The sequence below is a fragment of the Oryctolagus cuniculus genome, chromosome 6 (assembly GCF_964237555.1).
Source record: "Oryctolagus cuniculus chromosome 6, mOryCun1.1, whole genome shotgun sequence".
In the NCBI taxonomy this organism is placed as follows: domain Eukaryota; kingdom Metazoa; phylum Chordata; class Mammalia; order Lagomorpha; family Leporidae; genus Oryctolagus; species Oryctolagus cuniculus.
Window position 1 is genome coordinate 168,034,321 of NC_091437.1, and position 20,552 is coordinate 168,054,872.

Below are 20,552 nucleotides of genomic sequence, written 5' to 3' on the forward strand. Positions count from 1 at the left end.
GCAGGGCGGCAGGCACACGGCTGTATTGACCCGCGCCCGCCGCGGCCTAGGTGAAGAGGCGGACCGTGCCGTCCGCGCCCGCCGAGAACACCCAGGGCTGAGTGGGGTGGAAGGCGACGTCCAGCACGCCCAGGTCCCGGCTCAGCGCGTGGCCCTTCAGCACCTTCACGGGCACCAGCAGCGGGTTCTGCAGCAGGTCGCTGTGGGGAGGAGGGGCTCGCTGCAGACCGGGCCGGCGCGGGGGGCGCGGGCGCGCGGGCGGGCGGGGCTCGGCACTCACTTGTACACCATGCCGTGGCACACGATGACGCTGCCGTCGTCGGAGCCGGATGCGAAGAGCGGGTACCGGGAGTGGAAGGCCACGGCCCGCAGGGCCTTCTTGTGGTGCCTGCGAGGGCGGGGCTGCTCAGGCGCAGGCGCGGGACGGGCCCAGCAGGCGCGCCCCACTGGCCGCGCCCCACTCGCCCGCCTCACCTCAGCACTTTGTAGGGCTTGGTGGAAAGGTCCAGGTCGAACCACACCAGCTTGCTGTCGTAGCTGCCACAGATGACGTTGTCCCCTGGGGGCCGGGACCCGCAGGGTGAGCGCTCCACCAGCAGGGCGCACACCCCAGGGGGCAGACACACCGCTCCCCTCACCCCAGGGGGTGCACACCCCCACACCGCTCACCCCAGGGTGCGCACACACACCTCTCCCCTCACCCCAGGGTGTGCACACACACCTCTCCCCTCACCCCAGGGGGCACACCCCCACACCCTCACCCGCAGGGGCACCCCCACACCCTCACCTGCAGGGTGCACAGCCATGCTGGACACCCACTTGCAGTTGGGCATCAGCTTCTTGGTGAGCTCCTGCCGCAGCAGGTGGTAGACGCGGACGCTGCGCTGGGAAGCCACCAGCAGGAAGGGCCGGCTGGGGTGGAAGGCCACACGCTGCACCTGCCCGTGGCTCCGGCGGAATGGACTCTGGCTGCGGCGCCGGCTCAGCTGGTGGAGCAGCACCTGGGTGTGGCCTGGGGTGGCCAGCACCACAGCCAAGTAGTCCCCACGTGCGTGCCACGTCACCTGTGTCACTGGCTGCAGGAAGACAGGGCTGGTGGCCGCGGGCTGGGGCCGGCACCCCCACCACACTCCCTCCCCGCCCCTGGCGCCCCACACCTTGTCGTGGCAGATGCGCAGCCGCAGGCCCCACTGGCGCTCCTCCTCGGAGACCTCCAGCCAGCGGGCGGGCTGCACGGCCGGCTCCTCGGCCGGGGAGAAGGCGCCCAGCAGCTGGTCCGTGCTGCCCACCACCAGCCGATCTCCCAGTAGCGGGTTCAGCAGCAGCACGCAGTCCTCCCTGGGGGCGGGGGCGGGGCCGGCCTTCAGCACTGCCCTCCCCTCCCAGCCCCCCCCCAGGACCTGCCCACTCACGTGGCTGCAGCCACCAGGCAGATGGTGGGGTTGGGGTTCCAGGCGACGCTCCTGACCACACCCCCCACAGACACGGTCCTCATGCAGCGGGCAGTGGCCACCTCCCAGAGCCGCAGCGAGCCATCGTCCGAGCCTGGACCGGCAGAGGGGTCCTCAGCACCCAGCCCTCCCACCCTGCCACCCGACGCGGGGCTGTCCCCGCCACAGGCCCACCTGAAGCCAGCCACTGGCCCCCCGGGGAGACGCTGAGGCAGCGGACGAGGTCGCTGTGGCCCCTGTACACCTGCAGAGGAGGGGCCGTGAGCACAGACCTGCGGCTGCTGGGAGCCCCGGCCGTCACCGCCCCCACTCACCAGGGCCTGGCACGTGGGGAAAGGCTGCAGGTCCCTCGGCCGGGGCAGTTTAGGGATCAGGTCTTCAGGGTCCACGTTCACCTGGGAGACAGGCACCCGATCATTGTGGCCCCCGCCCAGAGACGCCCCCCGGGCGCCCCCCACGCACCCTCATCTTGCGCTGCCGGGGGCACAGGTACAGGTCGAGGCAGCGCTCGAAGCGCTCGTGGATGAAGCGGCCGTAGGAAGGCACGGCCCGGAGGCTGGGGAACTTGCGGGGCAGGAAGCTGAGCCTCCGCTCACCGGGCTCCTGCTGCTCCCACGTCAGGCGCTGTGCAGACAGGAGACAGGGTTGGGGGCACAGGTGGACGGGGCAGAGGGTGCAGCCCAGGCGCCCCCCCCCCCCGACAGGCTCACCTCCTCCTCGCTGAGCAGGTACTCGGGAGGGGGGTTGTAGGACTCAGCATGGCCGGGCAGCGCCAGCTTGGGTGCCGGCACGTGCATCTTGTGGCGCCCCAGCACGGCGTTGGGGTCCTCCTGCGCCCACAGATCGTAGAAGCTGGGGGTGGGGTCCCGGGGCCGGCGAGGCTGAATCCAGCCCATCTTGATGGCATGCACCATGCGGGAGACCTGCAGAGGGGGCTGGGTGAGGGTGGGCAGGGCAGGGCGGGCCGGGGGCCGGGGCCGGGGCCGGGGCCGCTCGCACCTTCTCCTTCTCCACCAGGGAGGGGATGAAGCTGCGTTTGTCTGCCGGGCGGTTGGTCACTGGGTGGATCATGACGTCCCCGCTGAAGAAGTCCACAGCCGGCTGGGGAGACGGGCACAGGCGTTTGAGCTCGGGACTTGCGCCCCCCACCCCGGGCCAGCTGCTGCCGCCTACCTCATAGGGGTCGGAGCCCAGGTCCGGGACTTGCGCCCCCCACCCAGGCCAGCTGCTGCCACCTACCTCATAGGGGTCGAAGCTCATGTCCCCAAACTGGCCCCTCTGCAGCCGCCGCACGAGGGCCACCTGCTCGTCCGTCAGCCGCACGTCTCGTCCTGTCAGCCGGTCCTGCACGGTGCGCCTGGGGGGCTTCCAGTCAGAGACCCTCCAGCCTGCAGGCCCAGCCCCTGCCGGCAGGCCCCTCTGCTTACCAATAGTCGGGGTCGTCCATCTTATCCAGGAACTGGTCCAGCTCATCCCGCGTCCGCAGGGGCTTGTAGATGCGCCTGCCGTCCAGGTCGTAGCCCACGTGGGGGAAGTCGGCGTACCACTCCAGGGGCACGTTGCCCACGGTGTTCCGGATATCCTGCGGCCACCAGCCACAGCGGCATCAGCACCTGACCACGTACCCTTCCCCTGGCCCTGGGGTCTGACGTGGCACTGTGGCCGGCGCTGCCCCCCCCCCCCGGCGCCGGAGCTGCACCTTCACATTTTCCACTGAAGTGGTGCCAACCCCAGAGCTCCCCCCGCCTCGGATTCCTTGGCCAGGGCTCTGGGCAGCCACAGACAGGGATGACCTCATCGCCCGTGGGCTCCCTCCCCTGGCAGGGGCCTGAGGAAGAAGTGGGCAGCTACAAGGCAGGGAGCAGGGGAGACCCCACCGGCCTACTCCACAGGGAGCCCGAGGCCACTGCGTTCTGCCAGGAGGTGGCCGGTGCCCCCAGCCGCCTCCCTGGGGTGGGCCCTGCAACCACATTCCCGGACACATTCCTGGTTGCAGCCCCTGCCAGCCACCACCCTCACTCCTCCCAGCATGGGCACTGCTGCCCAGGCGGCCACTTCCTGCAACAGTAGTGCGAAGGGGGAGGGCAGCCCCTCTGAGGCCGTCGGGGACCCCAGGGCTCAGCCCCCATGCACCCCTCGCAGAGAATGTCCTTCCCTCTCCCCTGGGGCAGGAGCCTGCAGCACCCTCCATGGCTCCGGGGCCCCACCCAGAGCAGACAGACCCCGGGAGTGCATGTGTATTCCAAGGGGGCTGGCCCGGCCCAGGCGGGTGGGGAAGGGTCTGTGACGTGGGAAGCAGAAAGGAGAGGGGCAGTGAGTTCTAGGAAGCCGGGGCTGGCCCGGCCCGCAGGGGCAGGTGCAATACAGGCTGTGCCCGCCCCCCAGGCTCGAGCCTCTGGGCTGCAGCCGCCAGGGCTGGGGCCGAATCCCTCCCCTTCGTCGTGGCAGAAGGCCTGAGTGCCCAGGCAGGGGGAGACAGGCAGGCCGGGTGCGGCCAGGGCCTGGATCAGGGCAGCTGTGCTAGCTCTGTGGGGCCGGGGTCCTCATGGACCCTCCCCCGCCCCCGGGGGGAGGGGGGAGGGGCAGGCGCTGCGCCGTCTTGGGGACTCCCACCTCCCCCCACCTGGAGACTGGAAGGCGCCCCCAAGACCTGCGCCCCAGAAGTGTGGCCTCGGGGAGGCACAGGGACAGCGGCCCCGCCGGCCTCCAGGGGCTGGGGGAGGGGCGGGGCGGGGCGGGCGGCCGGCGCGGGGGAGGGGCCCTGCCGCTATAAAGGCGCGGCTCACCGCCCCGCTCCAGCCCGGGACGCACGTGTGCGCGCGGCCCGGCAGCCGCCACCGCGGGGCGCAGCCGAGACCCCGCGCCTCCCCGGCCCCGGGCGGCCCGCGAGGCCCGCGGCGGCCGCAGGCGGCGGCATGCGCGGCGCGCGGCGGAGCTGACGCCGGCCCCCGGCCCAGCCCTCGCCATGCTGCGCTCGGCGCCGCCGGGCCGCTACCTGTACCCCGAGGTGAGCCCGCTGTCGGAGGACGAGGACCGCGGCAGCGAGAGCTCGGGATCCGACGAGAAACCCTGCCGCGTGCACGCGGCGCGCTGCGGCCTCCAGGGCACCCGGCGCAGGCCCGGGGGCCGGCGGGCAGGGGCCGGCGGGCCGGGGGCCGGGGGCCGGCCGGGCCGCGAGCCCCGGCAGCGGCACACGGCGAACGCGCGCGAGCGGGACCGCACCAACAGCGTGAACACGGCCTTCACGGCGCTGCGCACGCTCATCCCCACCGAGCCGGCCGACCGCAAGCTGTCCAAGATCGAGACGCTGCGCCTGGCCTCCAGCTACATCTCGCACCTGGGCAACGTGCTGCTGGCCGGCGAGGCCTGCGGCGACGGGCAGCCGTGCCACGCGGGGCCTGCCTTCTTCCACGCAGCGCGCGCGGGCAGCCCGCCGCCCCCCGCTCGCGACGCCGAGAACGCGCAGCCCAAACAGATCTGCACCTTCTGCCTGAGCAGCCAGAGGAAGCTGGTGAGCGCGGCGGGGGCCTGGCAGGTGCCCGCGGCCGGGGAGGGCGGGCAGGGCAGGTCGGCGGGTCCTGGGGACCTGCAGACGGAGGGCTGAGGGAGGACGAGGGGCCGGGCCCTGCAATTCAGCTGCCTCCCCAGGGCGAGCCGTCCTGCAGTGAGCGAGCGGCTGGAAGCAGCCCTCCCGGCCCCACGGGAAGGGGCTGCCCACACCCCACAGCCCTGTGGCCATCGGCTTGGGTGCCCAGGGCACCTGCCGGCCCTGCCCCCCGACGCCAGGGCCTGCAGGGGGGGCAGCGGGGTGGGCTGCAGGGCACCGGGAGCCCTGGGGGCTGGGGCCCACTGTGATTTACGGCCCCTGCTGTGCTTGGTGGCACCGGAAAAGCAGGGTGAGTGGGGAGCAATCCCCGCTTCCTCTCCAGACAGCGCGCGAGCTCCTGGGGCCCGAACATCTGGGAAATTTAATTTTACAATTTCGGCTGCAGCAACGTGCTCCCCTCCCCAGAACGCACAGGGGAAGCTGGGAGCCTGGCAGGGGTGGTCAGCGCCAAGCTGAAGGCCTGGGCTAGTGCTGGGCCCCTGCCCAGGCCTGACCCCTCCCTGCCCTCCGCAGAGCAAGGACCGAGACAGGAAGACTGCGATACGGAGTTAGGAGGAGGGCGCAGCAGCACGGGGGACCCTGGCGATCCTCAGCCTGGACCTGCCCCTGGCTCTGAGCGGGGCCGATGGACAGATGGACAGATGGACAGACAGCACTGGCGGCAGCACTCAGAGCGGCTCCAGCACCTGCCCAGGCCCACAGAACTTCCTGCCGTGGCCTCCGACCTGGGCTTGCCTCGGGGGCGACATGCTGCCTGTCTTTGATATAATATAAAGTCTGGAAATTTTGTATAAGTAAAAATGAAACCGTATCTTCCAAACGTGGAGGCCGATTGTCCACTTCAGCTGACACCCACACTCCAGCCCGGGCGGTGGGACTGTTTTCTGATGAGGCCGCTCACCTTCCCTCCCTGGGCTGCCCACCAGGAGCCTCGTGTGTGTTAGAGGGACAGCGCGCCTGCCCCCGCCGGCCCGAGGCCACAGCCTGCGGCGTGCGCAGATGTGGGTCGCCCTAGTGCAGCCCCGCTCCCCTGCCTGGACAAGCCAGACCTGGAGACACCGCATGGGTCCACTGCTGAGGAAGGGCCCACAGCCCCCAACCCCCGCAAAACCCCACCCACCCGCCCACGAGGCCGTCCATCGGCCCCCTCCACGCTGGGCACAGCTGGCCGACCGTTAAAATCCTGCAGGTGACGATTACAGTTTAGTGCCGTCAGTTCAGCGGGCAGAGCGGAGAAGAAAGGGCCACCTCCCCCACCGCCCCACAGGGCCAGCGGCCCGACTTCCGGCAGGGTGGGCGGGCGGGGCCTGGCCCAGGGCACCAGGTGCGGGCGGCCGCTGGCCTGGGCCTTCCCCACCGGCACCAGACAATGGCACCTCCCCCAGGCTCCAGGGGAGACCAGGTGCTGAGGCCCACGTGGGCATCCTCGCAGGGCAGGGCCACAGCTGCCCGCTCTGCAGGGACGGGCTCCAGGGACCCTTGGGCAGGAAGTGGTGCTGTAATTTTGGAGGAAATTCTCCAAGCCAGAGCCATTAGGGCTGGAGGGCTGTGTCCAATCTGATAGAAATATAACAGGACAAAAAGTCACGGCGGCAGCTTTCGTTCAGAGAGAAACCCAACCCCAAATTTCCTCTCCTTAATCCTGCAGGAGCCTCCAGCTGGCCGAGGCTGGGGGTGGGGGGCGCAGTCGCTGCAGGAGCCCCCGCCCTTCGGGAAGCCAGGACCTGGGGGGTGTGGGGCTCGTTCTCAGGGCCTGCACGGCACCCTCCCAGGAAGCAAGGTCACTGGGTGCGACACAGGGCAGGGCGCAGCCCAGCCCTGGTCCTGTGGCCTGGTCACCCTACTCCCCTGCCTGGACAAGCCCTATCTGGAGACTGCATAGACCCAGGGACCCTGGCCACCTCCCCTTATCCACCGGCCCTGCACACGCCAGGGCAGGCGCTAACCATGGGACACCCACTTCGAGGTTCAGAACTGCCCCAGGAGTGTGCCTGGAACAGAGGGAGATGGGGTCACGAGCCAACTCCGGGGTGTCCAAGGCGGCTGGGTCAGAGGGGACAGGGACAAAACAGCCCCTGGGCCGGCAGGATCCCCAGGCGCCTGGCTGGTCGGGCGCGGCACGCGCTGGCCGAGCCCTCCGCCGCAGGGCCTGACTCCGACAGGCTGCAGCTTGGCCAGCCGCAGGCCTGGGCAGCCGGCCCGGCAGCTCCCCGAGCTGCACCGGTAGCAGCAGCAGCAGCGGGCCGAGGCCTCAGCCAACAGGAGGAGGGAGGGCGGGAGGAGCACTCCGTCACCCTCACTGCTCCAGAAATTCAAACCAGACCGGGGGCGGTGTGGGCCGGCCCCTGCCCCGAGGTCCCAGCGCACCCCCGAGGCTGCTCACAGCCCATGGCCAGGGGGTGGCAGGTGCACCCCGCCCACCCCAGCCCCCACTTCCCCAGCCAGAAAGCTGCGGGACAAAGACCCAGGGCCCCCTCTGCGTGTGCCCCACGGAGGCAGCTGGGAAGGGGGGCCCAGCAGGCGCCCTGCTGCCGGGTGGGACTGGAAACGCTGGGCCCAGCCTCGGCTGTCAGCCCCCTGTCCCCAGCCTGGGGAGCCGGCTGCTGGCGGCAGCACGTGATCCGTCACCAGGCGGCCGGCACCCCAGGCCGGCAGCCCCGCCCTGCTCAGCACCTGCGGGCTGCCAGGAAACACATGTGACCCCTGCAGGTCAGGCACCACACTCCAGAGCCCAGGCCCGGCTGGCCGAGGGCACCCACAGGCCCAGAACCGGAACCCCCCGGGAGCCGCTGGCCCCAAGGACGGCCTGTGGGCCGGGCCGGGCCGAGCAGCCCCCCCCGCCCTGCACAGGACACCGCAGCCGCTGCGGGGTCGGCTGGGATTTTTCCGCTTCAGGAGCCCCCTCCCCCTCCCCCTCCCCAAAGTGGCTGCAGCTGTCAGGACCACAGATTGGAACTGCAGGTACGGGGCTGGCCGGCTGCCCACCTCCCTCCCGTGTCTGTCTGCGAGAGAGGAAGCCGGCCCACCTCTGGAATCCTTCACTCTCTCCTCGTTCTGCCGCTCCCACCTGTCCCCCGGGAGCTGGGGGTCAGCCGCCCTCGCTCTGTCTCTCTCCTCCCCAGCCCCTCTCCGATTACAATGGGGCAGTGTTCAGTGCGCGGTGCTCGCCGGCTCCCCCGCACCAGACCCCGCCTGTCTCGGACACCACCGGGCCTTCCTGCGCCGCCTCCTCCTCGGGGTGGGTGTTTTATCTCTGTCAGTGTGCTCAGGTGGGGAGGGGCTGCCCGCCGGCCTCACCTGCTGCCTCGGACCGACCGGCTCCGGGAACCTCCCCCCGGACGCCCCTCAAGAGGCCACCCCCAGCCCAATCTGGGGCCATCGGGCAGGTCGGCCTCCTGCGAGGGCCCCCACCCCCGTCACCTCCACGGGGCCTGCGGCGTGGGGGGGGGCCCAGGATCAGGCAGGGGATTCCAGAAGCTACAGTCCTCAGCTCAGCCCCGGCGGCTCTGTGCCCCACGAGCTGAGTGGCGGCGCCTGCTCCCAGCCTCTCCCCAGGCAGCCGCTGCTCCTGCTCAGCTCAGCTCCAGGGACCTCCAAGCACTAGCCTTCGCCTGCTGGTCCCACAGGCCTGCCCTGCCACGGCAAAGCCCTCCTCCTGGGGAGCCCTGCCCCGCCCCCAGCAAGGATGAGGGCAGCTCCGAAGGCCACCAGGCCATTAGGGCCGCACAGGGCACTCAGCGACCCTCAGCACAGTGGACGACCCCTACCCTGCCCTTCCAAGGGGAGCGCCCTGGCTGGCAGTCGGCCGCACAGCACGCCACCAGCCGAGGGCGACGGTGGTGCTGGGCACAGGAGCGGACTCGGGCCAAGAGCACAGAGCGGTCACAGCTGCAAAGGCCCACTCACGCCCAGCGGCCACGGGCGAGGCCCCACAGCCAGCAGTGGGAAAGAACCAGACCGGAGGGCCAGGATGAGCCCGTCCAGCTACCCCGTCCGAGACAGGCACGCAGGCTGGCCGGGGTGGACGGCCGCCAGGGCGGTCTGCAGGCCGCGCACCCTCCACACACGGGGCGGGGAGCGCTGCTCGCTCCTGCTGGAAACCTGAGCCGCCAGGCGCTGCTGCCAGCAGCGACGCAAGCGAGTGAGTGTGCGGGGCGGCGGCCAGGACGCGGGCGGGCGGGCGGGGGCGGGGGCCCGGAGGAGCCGGAGGCCGCCAGCGCTGGAGGCAGCTGCCGGTTCAGTAGCTGGGAGAAGCCATTAACGGCGTTTGGCGAGAGAGCAGAGGGGATCGCGGGCTCTGGATGCAGACAGGCCGGGCCGCGTCCCTGCGGGAGCCGAGTTACAGCCCGGGCGGAGTGAGGGGCAGGGGGTGGGGTGTGGCAGGCCAGCCCCGGCCCCACAGAGGTCTCCCAGGGCCTGAAGGCAGGCCAGCCCCTCAGCGGCGCCCAGGGCCTCTCAGCCCGGCACGCTGGCCGCTCTCCACCTGCGCGGCCTCAGTTTCTCCCAGCTGCCCCACAGAAGCAGGAGGGGCCGCTGCGCCCCGGGCCCGCCCCTCCCCCAGCCCACCTCCCCGGGCGGCTGGATGAGATCACGTCTGTGACGCCTGGGTGCTGTGGGGAGGGCTGGGGGCGGGGCGGCCGCAGCGCAGCCGCTCCTGGGGGCTCCCGCTCCGCACAGCCAGGACACCCCCAACCCCTGCTCTGCCTGGAGTCTGGGGGAGAGAGTGAGGGGGCCTAGTGCATGGGGGACCACTGCTCCTCGAGGGGCTGGGCAGGTTGAGGAGTCCGGTAAGGGGTGCCCAAAGCAAGTCCCTCTGGATCCAGGCTCTGGGTGGGGGCTGGAGAGGAGGAGACCAAGGAGGGGTCCTGGCAGCCCCCCACCCCCAGCAGGGCCCACCCCTGCCTGGGGCCCCGGCTAGCACCCTCGGGGGCACCACCGCTCAGTCTGCCTGGCCAGGCCCCCTCCAGGACCCTGTGAGAAGGGGCTTCAGCCCCTCAGCCTTGGAGGGCACCTGCCGACCCAGGACCCCCCCCCCCCCGGGCAGGAGCTTGGGGCAGCTTAGGGGGGCCAAGTTCTCACGAGGGTGAGGGGACCTGGCGCGACCTCCGGGTGGGGGAACCGGCAGGCGCCCCACACAGACCTCGCAGGAAGGGACGCGTCCCTGCTCTGCCGCCCCCTCGAGCCGCTGGCCGGCTGTGCTGGCAGAAGCTCCCGGGCGGGCACCTCTGCTCCCGCGCTGTCACTCAGCCCTACAGATGGGATAGTCATCACGGCCGGCTCCTCCCGCACGGCAGGGTCTTCCCGGGCCTGGCCCCTGGCGGCCCCTGGCGAGGAGCGCCTCCCTGTGGGCAGGCAGGCCCCGCCCTGGCCTCTGCGCTCCACTTACAATCACCATCGATTTCTCAAAATACCAAATATAAAAAGTAGCCGACAGGATGTGGCTGCCGACAGCCAGAGCCCCTGGGGGGGAGGGGAGACGGGCCGGGAGCCGCGCTGCGTGGCCCCCCTCGCCGAGCGCGCCCGCTGCTCCGGCCAGGAAACCAATTTATTTTGTTTTGTCTCTGTTCTCCGGATCGGGCGGGCGGCCAAGGCTCCCCCAGCCGCTGCCAAGACAGCGCGGGGAGGGGAGGAAGCCCAACTGGGGAGGGGCGTGTGTCCCCAGGCCCGGGGACAGCCCCGACAGGCAGGCAGAGCGGCCAGGCAGAGCGGCCGAGGCCTCAGCCTGCGAGTTCTCAGAACCAGGGCGCACGCCAGCCCCTCGGCCTCCTGGGCCACAGCTCCCCGGGGGGCAGACCCAGCCTGCCGTCCACAGCGCGGGCTCCTCCAGGGAGGAACTCCCACTCTGGTCCCTCCTGGGCGAGGACCCCTGGAGCTCTAGGGGAGGCCCGCACTGGGGATGCCAGGGAGAGAGCGTGGAGCCGCCGCCCTGCCCCAGGCTGCCCAGGCACCGCTCCTGGCCGCCCCAGCCTCTCCACGCCAACCAGAGGCACTTGGGGCCCAGGCTGTACTCTCTGCGAAGATGCCCCGGGGCCCCAGGGTCCTCCCCCAACCCCGGGGCCCCAGACCACGCCCAGCCTCCCCCGCAACCTTGGCCATGACACAAGCAGACCCCAAAATGGCTCTTCCAGACGGGAACAGGGAGCCACGCCAAGACGCACACACAGGCCCCGCACTCTCCTCTGCCCCAGGGCAGCACAGCCCGCACAGCCCCCACAGCCCCCACACCCGGCCTGGCCCACCTCCTCATCAGAGCTGTCTTCCGCATATTCGTCTCCGCTATGCGTCCTTGCCTCTGTCTTCAGGCCAGGGGTGCCAGGCTGTGGAGAGAGGCGCACGGTCACTTCAGGGGACTTGGCGGGGGGGACCTCGGGCAGATCCCAGGCCCAGGGTCCTGGCACAAGCCTGAGGACACCTCTCTCTGTGAGCCTCCGCAGCCCCACCCCAGACCCCCAGGTCCTCACCCACCCTTGCCATCGGGGCCTCGGGGGAACACCCTCTGAGAAGCACTGACGCACAGACCCCCAGAGCCACCAGCAGGGGACTCAAGCCCCCTACTCCTGGCCGCCCTACCCCCTACTGATGTCAAAACCAGCTGTGGGGGGTAGAGGTCCTCGCAGTCACCGCTGTTGCAGGGGCCACAGCCGCCTGCCCACCCTCAGGTGGCCTGGCCAGCACCAGCAGCTGCGGTGAGCCACGTCCATCCCAGCTGGCCAAGGCCCAGGGAGATGCCCTGAACCCTCAGAATGCCACGGGCGGCAGCAGGGCCCAATCCCAGCCCCTGGGCTGACCCCGTCTCGCCAGGTCAGAGCGTGGGCGTTTGCGACCGGATCAAGTTTGCTGGCGGAACCAGGCCTGATGGGGAAAACAGGCCCCTCACCCGGGGCAGGAGGCGCTCGGGAGCAGCAGCCCCGCGTGAGGGCACCCCCGCCCAGGGCCCCCTCCCCCGACCCAGGCAGCAGCCAAGGCCCAGCTCTTCCTCGGGCCTGTTTTTCCCCTCAGGAGGAAGAGGATGGGGGCTAAGTTCTTCTGCAGGCCAGGAACCAGGGATTCGGTTTCCACGTCTCCCCGCTCCCCGCTCCCCGCCGGTCAGCACGGGAGCGGGGGCCGTGGCGGGGGAGCCCAACTCCTGCCCCTGCCAGGGCACACAGCCCCTCCCCAACACCTGAGAGGCCCCAGGCCCAGGGCAGATAGACTCCAGGCCCAGAGGAGGCTCCCAGAGGCTACAGCCCTGGCTGCCAGCTGGGCTCTGGCCTCTCGGTCTGCCCTGGGGTGGCTTGGGGAAGATGCTGTCAGCCAGGCGCTGGGAGCCGCAAGCCACGGCCACAGGGTCCTTGCTGGCCCCGGGAAAGGAGAGGCACCCCAATGACGGGGCCAAAGCCCCCTACCAATGTGCTCCATAGGGGGCACCCGGGGCTCTGGGGCAGCTGCAGGGCACTCAGTGTCCACCAGAGGGCAGCAGCACAGCTCCGGGACTGGCCCTTCCTGTCCCAAGGGCGAGGCTTTGCAGGTGAGCACTGGACGTTTTTGAAAGTAAAACATACGAGACCAAGAGGAGTGCTCCTGGTCAGACACAGGGAGGCTGGGGTCACCCCTGCTGGGAGCTGTGGAGGGAGCCCACGGGCAGGGCCTGGCTCCGGGCCCTCAGCAGTGCAGAGTGGGGGGATTCCTGGGGGGACTCCGGGTGCTGCTTTGTCTCCTTCTTTAGTTTATTCGAAAGGCAGAGCAAGAGGGAGAGAACTCATCCACTGGTTCACCCCCAAAAGCTGGCAACTGCCAGAGCTGGACCAGGCCGAAGCCCCACGTGGGTCCTCCCAGGGTGGCCACAGCAGGTGTCTGGGACTGAACCGGGCACTCTGGTCCAGGCTGCGGGCCCCCCAGGCAGGGTCTGAAGGACCACACCAAGCCCCCACCCCGGGGCTCAGAGTTCTGTCAGCAGACCCTGGGCCAGGCATCAGGCAGGCACACGTGGCTGCACGAGGGCGAGTCAGGACACCACCGTTCACAGGGCCGGGTGGCATCAGCAGCAGGCAGTGGGGCTCCAGGACACAGGGCAGAGGCTGCACTGACCATGAAGGACGGGGCGACCGTGCCAGGAGCTGAGCAGCAACCCAGCACCACCACGCGGGCGCCGGTTCGAGTCCCAGCTGCTCCACTTCCTATCCAGCTCTCTGCTGTGGCCTGGGAAAGCAGCGGAAGATGCCCAAGTGCTTGGGCCCTGGATCTGCATGGGAGACCCGGAAGCAGCTCCTGGCTCCTGACTTCGGATCGGCCCAGCTCCAGCCATCGCAGCCATTTGGGGAGTGAACCAGCAGCTGAAGACCTAACTCTGCCTCTCAAATAAATACAATAAATCTAAAAATGAGAAGAAGACAAGAGATGCCCACCAAGGAGCAGGCGAGGCACTCCCAGGACCCTGTCGGGGCTGCGCCTGACTTCTTGCCTGTCCTCCCTGTAAGTGACCCAGAGCAGCAGACGGGCAGCAGCCCGGCCACCTCCCACACAGGCAAACACACACACACACACACACGCATACACACATGCACGCATGCACAATACACACATGTACAGACACACAATACACACACATGCACGCACGCACAATACACACGTACACACACAATACAGACACGCATACACACATGCACTCACGCACAATACACACATGTACACACGCACACACAATACACAGACACGCATACACACATGCACGCACGCACAATACACACAACACACAGAGACACACATACACACATGCACAATACACACATGTACAGACACACAATAGACACATACACACATGCACGCATGCACAATACACACATGTACAGACACACATATATACACACAATACACACAGACACGCATACACACATGCACGCACGCACAATACACACGCACATACACAATACACAGACACGCATACACACATGCACGCACGCACAATACACACATAATACACAGACTCACATACACACATGCACAATACACACATGTACAGACACACATACACACAATACACAGACACGCATACACACATGCACACACGCACAATACACACGTACACACAATACACAGACACACATACACACATGCACAATACACACATGTACAGACACACACAATACACATAGACACGCATACACACATGCACACACTCATACGCACAACACACATGCATCCACACAAATGCATTCACAAACACACGAGCACACACACACAGGTCCAAGGGGCCGTGGGCTGGTGGCAACCGAGCCAGGCTCTGACACGTCCAGGAAGGGACGCTGTGGCCGCGGAAGCACAGCCAACCCTTGACGCTGCCCTCCAGAGGCCTCGACCCTCACCCCAAATTCCCACTGCAAAGCCACAGGGCCGTGAAAGACCTGGGTCCACACTGCAAGGTCCACACAGCTCCGCCCGGCATCCTACAAGCTTATGCCAAGCCCGGCTCCCTCCAGGGGCACAGACAGACATCCTGTGGCCACCAGACCATTAGAGGACAGGCCCCAGCTCTCGCACCTGGGACCCTCCCAAGCCCCACAACACAGCCTGTGGGCGGGGAGCAGACACAATGGCCCTGTGGGGTGCCTGAACCCCGATCCTCCAGAGGCAGAGCGCGGTCGGATGCTGCCTGCAGCCCGTGCACCCACGCCATCGAGACCGGCCCCCGCTCCCACGGCAGGGCCCTGGGAAACGCGAGCGGCCTCACGCCAGCCAAGTGCTGCCTGGCATTTTCTCACCCTCCAAAGTGAGCAAAGGCCCTACTGCAAACAAGACAAGGTAAGCACCAGCAAAGGAAAACCGACCAAAATGGGCACGAAGGGAGGAAGGGCCGCGGTGGGTGGGGGTGGGGGCCTGGCTGGACAGGCAGGAAGGGGGCTGGGGAGGCCGGGGGCACTGCGCTCACCAGGGTGCCTGGCAGACAGCAGTGGGTGCTAGGAGCGGAGGCAGAGGGCACAGCCCTGCAGTGAAGCACACAGGAGGAGACTCTGGGGCCTGCCCGGTGGGGCAGGGGCTGCCTTCCCGACACCACCACAAAAGCCCTCAGTGGCAGCTCAGGTCCCTCTGTGAGAACACGGGCCCTGCCACAAACCCAGCGCCAGGCACCACCATGGCCAGACAGCGGCTAAGGCCTGGGTGACCCCGTGACACCGGGCAGACACAGCCAGAGCTCCCGGGTGGGGCCGCAGACCCAACGACAGGGACGCCAGCTCTCCTGGGCTCAGCAGCAGTCCGCGGGCAAAGGTGCAGTCGGCCCGAACAAGAGGAGACACGGGGTCCGCGCCTCGGTGGGAAGAAGCAGGAGAGAACCGGGACAGAGCCAGGAAGGGCTCCCGGGGGAGGGCTCCAAGCAGAATCCCAGTACAGCTGAGCGTGGCTGGCACAGCGGCCCCGGGTCCGAGTCAGCCCCTGGTGCTCTGCGGAGGGGACACCACGCCCCAGCAGACGCTGGCGTGGCAGGTGCAAGCTATGCTGAACCGGGTCTTCCAGAAACAGGGACCGGTGCCTTGGTCCTCTGAGGACCGGGCTAAGGCCCCGGCCTGCAGCGCTGGCATTCCATATGGACGCCAGTTCGAGTCCCGGCTGCTTTACTTCCAATCCAGCTCCCTGCTAATGCACCTAGGAAAGCAGTGGAAGACGGCCCATGTGCTTGGGCCCCTGCACCCACGTTAGAGACCTGGAGGAAGCTCCTGGCTCCTGGTCAGCTCAGCTCTGACCATTGCAGTCATTTGGGGAGTGAACCAGCGGATGGAAGACCTCTCTCTCTCTCTCTGACTCTACCTAACTCTTTCAAATAAATATAATAAATCTTTAAAAAAAAATGTACATTTGCCCTTGGACCTGGGGACTCTTTATTTGAGAAACAGAGAGAGCTCCCACACAGCGACTCACTCCCCGAATGCCCACAGGCCAGGCTGGGCTGGGCCAAAGCCAGGATCCCGGAACTCCATGCAGGTCTCCCACACACGTAAGCCATCCAGAGACAGAACTAGCAGGCAGCCAGAGCCAGCAGCGGAGCCGGCCTGGCCAAGGCCAGGGAAAACCGCGAGAGACGGCTCAAGTGGAGACCAGGACGGAGCTGCAGGCTCCTGGCTTTGGTTTGTCTCATCTGCGGAGTGAAGCAGCAGATGGCGCTCTCTCTGGCTCTTCCTCTCTCTCTGTGACTCTGCCATTCAAGTAAGAATCCAACCCCAGCAACGCCATCGCTGCCAGCGTGTCCTAGCTGGACCAGGGTGCTGACCCAGGGCCTGCCACCCTCCTTGGAATGCAGTCACGCCTCGCTGCTCGCCTCCCACAGAGCCACCAAACCTCAAGGTATAAAGAGAGGCTCCGACACAAGAACGCCCGAGAAACAGACCTACGAGCCGGAGACGGGGCTGGCAGGCCGGGGACATGGGGACCCCTCCCCTCGCAAGCCCCGCAGGAGCTCCTGAGCACCCCTGGCATCCCTACAGCGTCTCATGCACGTGTCCCTGCTGCACGCGTGTGGTGGACACACACGTGTCAATGCTAAGGACCAAGGTGGGGGGCAAGCCGCTGGGCTGGGCGGGCCGGGGTCATCCCACCGACTGCTGCCACAGGTGTGGACGGAGCCTCCCCCTCCCCTGGCCAAGCAGCCTGCTGAGCACGAGGGAGCCGGACCTGGGGACAGGACTCCTGGAAGGCACCCAGCAGCCAGGCAGTCCCTCGTCTCTGCACTGGCACTGGGCTCCGCTGGTCTGGACGTGCAGCCACACTGCCCCGCCCACCCACGCCCTCCTGGCTTCCCACTCATCCGCAGCAGGAACTGGCAGAGCCTGCAGATGGGCCAGAGTGGACCCCAGAGACACAGCAGCGGGCATGCGCTAGGTGGACAGACAGGAGCACCAGGCAGCAGCAGAAAACCACGTGACTGGACCGGCGCTACGCCACAGCCTGTGACAACAGCATCCCACGTGGTGTCAGTTCAAATCCCGGCTGCTCCACTTCCGATCCAGCTCCCTAATAGCCTGGGAAAGCAGCAGCGATGACCCAAGTACTTGGGCCCCTGCACCCACGTGGGAGACCCGGAGGAAGCTCCTGGCTTTGGCCTGGCCCAGCCTGGCCCACACGGCCACCTGGGGACTGAACCAGCAGTAGGAAGATCTGTATGTGTGTGTGTCTCTCTCTCTGTAACTCTGCCTTTCAAATAAATAAGTCATTTTTTAAAAGGTTTTATTTATTTGAAAGGCAGAGTTACAGAGAGAAAGACAGAGAGAGGCCTTCCATCCGCTGGTTCACTCCCCAAATGGCCACAACAGCCAGGACCGGGCCAGCCCGAAACCAGCAGCCAGGAGCTTCCTCCAGGTCCCCCACGCTGGAGGAGGAGACCAAGCACTTGGGACATTTTCTGTTGCTTCTCCCAGGAGCACTAGCAGGGAGCTGGAGCGCAAATGCAGCAGCCGGGACTTGAACCAACACCCACGTGGGATGCCAGTGCCACAGGTGGTAGCTTAGCCTGCTGTGCCACAGCACCGGCCCCAGTGAATCTCTCAAAAAAAAAAAACTCCTTAACTCAGCAACCCTGGTTAAGAACCAGCCCCGGGGGACAAGACAGCAGGAGCGCAGGGACAGCAGGGGGCTGGGGGCGCTGTCACCCAAGAGGAGCGCCCACAGCGGTGTGGCCGTGGCCAGCAGAACCCAGAGAGCTTTCCACCACACAGCGGAGACACAGGGCGGGCACTGAGCGCAGAAGCTGTCACTGGGCTCCGGCGGCAGCCAGGGCCCCCCACCCCTCATGGGGAAAGGCTACAGGTGAGCAGGCTTACCCCAGGGGCCCACGCAGAACCTGACAGAGCTGCTCCCGGGGCCGCAGGCCAGCGTCCTGCCTCCACACCTGAGACACTGGAGCTGTCCCAAAGGACCAACCCCAACGGGTGGGCTCTCCACCTTGAGGGGGCAGGAGCACCCACCGCAGCGCTCACGTCCGCCCAGTCTCTGCCAGGCGAGCTCACAGCTGATCACAATGCGACAAACCACGGGCCACACGCCCAAACCAGCACCTTCTCTCTGCACTAGTGTTTTCGGGAGTTGTTGGGTTGTTTTTTTTTTGTTTGTTTTTTTTTTTTGTTTTTTTTTTTTTTTTTTTTTACAGGCAGAGTGGACAGAGAGAGACAGAGAGAAAGGTCTTCCTTTGCCGTTGGTTCACCCTCCAATGGCCACTGCAGTTGGCTGCGCGGCGCACCGTGCTGATCCAAAGCCAGGAGCCAGGTGCTTCTCCTGGTCTCCCATGCGGGTGCAGGGCCCAAGCACTTGGGCCATCCTCCACTGCACTCCCTGGCCACAGCAGAGAGCTGGCCTGGAAGAGGGGCAACCGGGACAGAATCCGGTGCCCCGACCAGGACTAGAACCCGGGGTGCCGGCGCCGCAGGCGGAGGATTAGCCTAGTGAGCCGCGGCGCCAGCCTAGTGTTTTCTGTTTTTAAGAGTTTATGGGGGGGGCCGGCGCTGTGACACAGTGGGTGAAAGCCATGGTCTGAGCGCCGGCATCCCATATGGGCACCATTTCAAGTCCCAGCTGCTCCTCTTCCGATCCAGCCCTGTGTCATGGCCTGGGAAAGCAGTAGAAGATGCCCAAGTGCTTGGGCCACTCCACCTGCGCGGGAGACCCGGATGGAGCTCCTGGCTCCTGGCCTCAGTGAACCAGAAGGTGGAAGATCTCTCTGTCTCTCCCTCTCTTTACTGTTTCATGTAATAAACTTTTAAAAAATAAAAACTCGAGTTTTAATGAATGCAACCTTAAATCTGATTATTTTTAAAAATTATTTATTTTCATTTACTCGAAAGGCAGAGTGACAGAGAGACTTCCCTTCCGCCGGCTCACTCCCCGGATGCCCGCAGCCCCAGGGTTTGGCCACAGCAAAGGCTGCTGGGATGCGCTAGCGTGAGCAGCTGGACCTGAGGCGGAGAAGCGGGGCTCCCCAGGACGGGCGGCTGCAACACCACCCCGCCCACACACAGCTCTGGGCTTCCAGCGAGCGAGGTGTCACCAGCGGCTTCCCGCGCACTTCACCGCACACAGACCCAGCCCGCGCCGCCGGCACCTGCACCGCCCCCGTCTCACGGCCCAGCAGCAGGCACAAGGCCAGGGCCCGGGGCCTGCTCGGCCTCTCCGGGGCAGTTCCTGCTGCTCACCCCACCTGGCCCTCCTCCGCGTCCTCGGCGCTGGCTCCATCCGCGCCCTCTCCCTCATCCTCATCCTCGCTGCTGTCGCTGCCAGAGTCTTCCAGGCCTGAGAACAGGCTCTCCTCGCTGTCCGAGAGGCCGGAGTCGCTGCCGTGGCCGGGGTCAGGGTCGCAGCCGGGAGAAGCCTGAGAGGAAGCACAGGTTGGTGGGCGTCTCCCCAGCAGGTGCCCCCTCAGGCCCCCACCTCCTCCGCAGCGGCCCGCCCACCTAGGCCCCCACTGACGGCATGGCCACCCGCTGTCACCTGCTGTTAACAGGGCCAGCTCTAGGCGCCAGCAAAACCGCACTCCGACGCCGGTAACAGGAAGGTTGGGCCCTGCGGGAGAAACGGAAGCGGGCCCGGGAGCACCCAGGCTAGACGCCTCCTCCTCCAGGCAGCCCGGGACCAGCACCACGACGCCGCAGGGCGCCTGCCACCGCGGCACAACCGCGCACTCTTCCCGCAGGCAGCACAACCAGAGCCGAGCCCACCCCACGCCCGGGCACACGGGAAGGCGACCCCGCGGGAGCATCACCCGCGGCACGGCAGGAGTGCGGGGCCGGTGCGGGCAGCCCGGCCACGGCACTGCCCAAGACAAAGGGGGCGGCCTCTGCGCCCCAGGCCCGAGCGCGCCTCCCGCCACCCAGCGCGGGGGTCTACCGCACCGCCGAGGCCCCCGCCGCGGCGCAGGGAGCTCAGCTCTGCATCGCCCCCACGCATACAACGCGCCCCGCGCGGGACCCGGGGGTGAGCCGTGGGCGCAAGCACAAACCCTCCAGCGCCGGGACGCACAAATGGCGTCGAGGCGGGAGCCAGGGCCGCCTCCGGCCCCTTCGCGTCTCTTTCCTTCGCGGGCCAACGGCCCCAGCGCCCCCACTACGAGCCTCCTCCGCTGGGGAGGCCGCGGAGACGCCTGCAGCAGACGACACCCACATGCCCCAAGGCCGATGCCCAGCACACGGGAAAAGCGCCCAGCCCCGCGAGCCCTCCGCCGACGCCAGCCCCAGCAGCCTCGCGCCACGTGCACGTCCAGCCGGAACCAGACGCACCCCCGCCGTCCCCCGGTCACCTCCTCCGGCTCGGGCTCCCGCTCCTGCCCGGGATCCAGCCGCCGCTTCCCCGGCCGCAGTGCCAGCGCCACGGCGCGCCCAGCACCCTGCACGCCCGCCATGCTCCGCCGGCCGCTTCCGGCAGAACCTCGCAGCCGCATGCGCCTGCGGGCCCGGGACCGCCCCGCCGGCCCTGATTGGTGATTGGTCGGAGAAGGGGCGGGGCCTCACTTGCGCAGGCGCGAGGCGCGCGCAGGTGCGCAG

General features: G+C 67.7%; 2 protein-coding genes across 2 annotated transcripts; one reads left to right on the forward strand and one right to left on the reverse strand.

The window, feature by feature from the left end:
- Positions 1-7: 7 nt before the first annotated feature.
- BOP1 (BOP1 ribosomal biogenesis factor) lies at positions 8-20,441 on the reverse strand. Its single transcript, XM_051831194.2, has 16 exons — positions 20,309-20,441; positions 19,214-19,384; positions 11,298-11,375; positions 2,879-3,033; positions 2,691-2,808; positions 2,451-2,552; positions 2,162-2,374; positions 1,914-2,075; positions 1,766-1,846; positions 1,626-1,695; positions 1,413-1,545; positions 1,158-1,338; positions 788-1,076; positions 475-559; positions 281-388; positions 8-200 (listed from the first exon to the last, which is right to left on the reverse strand). The coding sequence occupies exons 1-16, from the start codon at positions 20,408-20,410 to the stop codon at positions 47-49; spliced, it is 2,202 nt and encodes a 733-aa protein (XP_051687154.2). The 5' UTR covers positions 20,411-20,441; the 3' UTR covers positions 8-46.
- Positions 4,254-5,878, forward strand: SCX (scleraxis bHLH transcription factor). The gene is made up of 2 exons (XM_051831203.2): positions 4,254-4,962; positions 5,572-5,878. The coding sequence occupies exons 1-2, from the start codon at positions 4,417-4,419 to the stop codon at positions 5,608-5,610; spliced, it is 585 nt and encodes a 194-aa protein (XP_051687163.1). The 5' UTR covers positions 4,254-4,416; the 3' UTR covers positions 5,611-5,878.
- Positions 20,442-20,552: the final 111 nt, after the last annotated feature.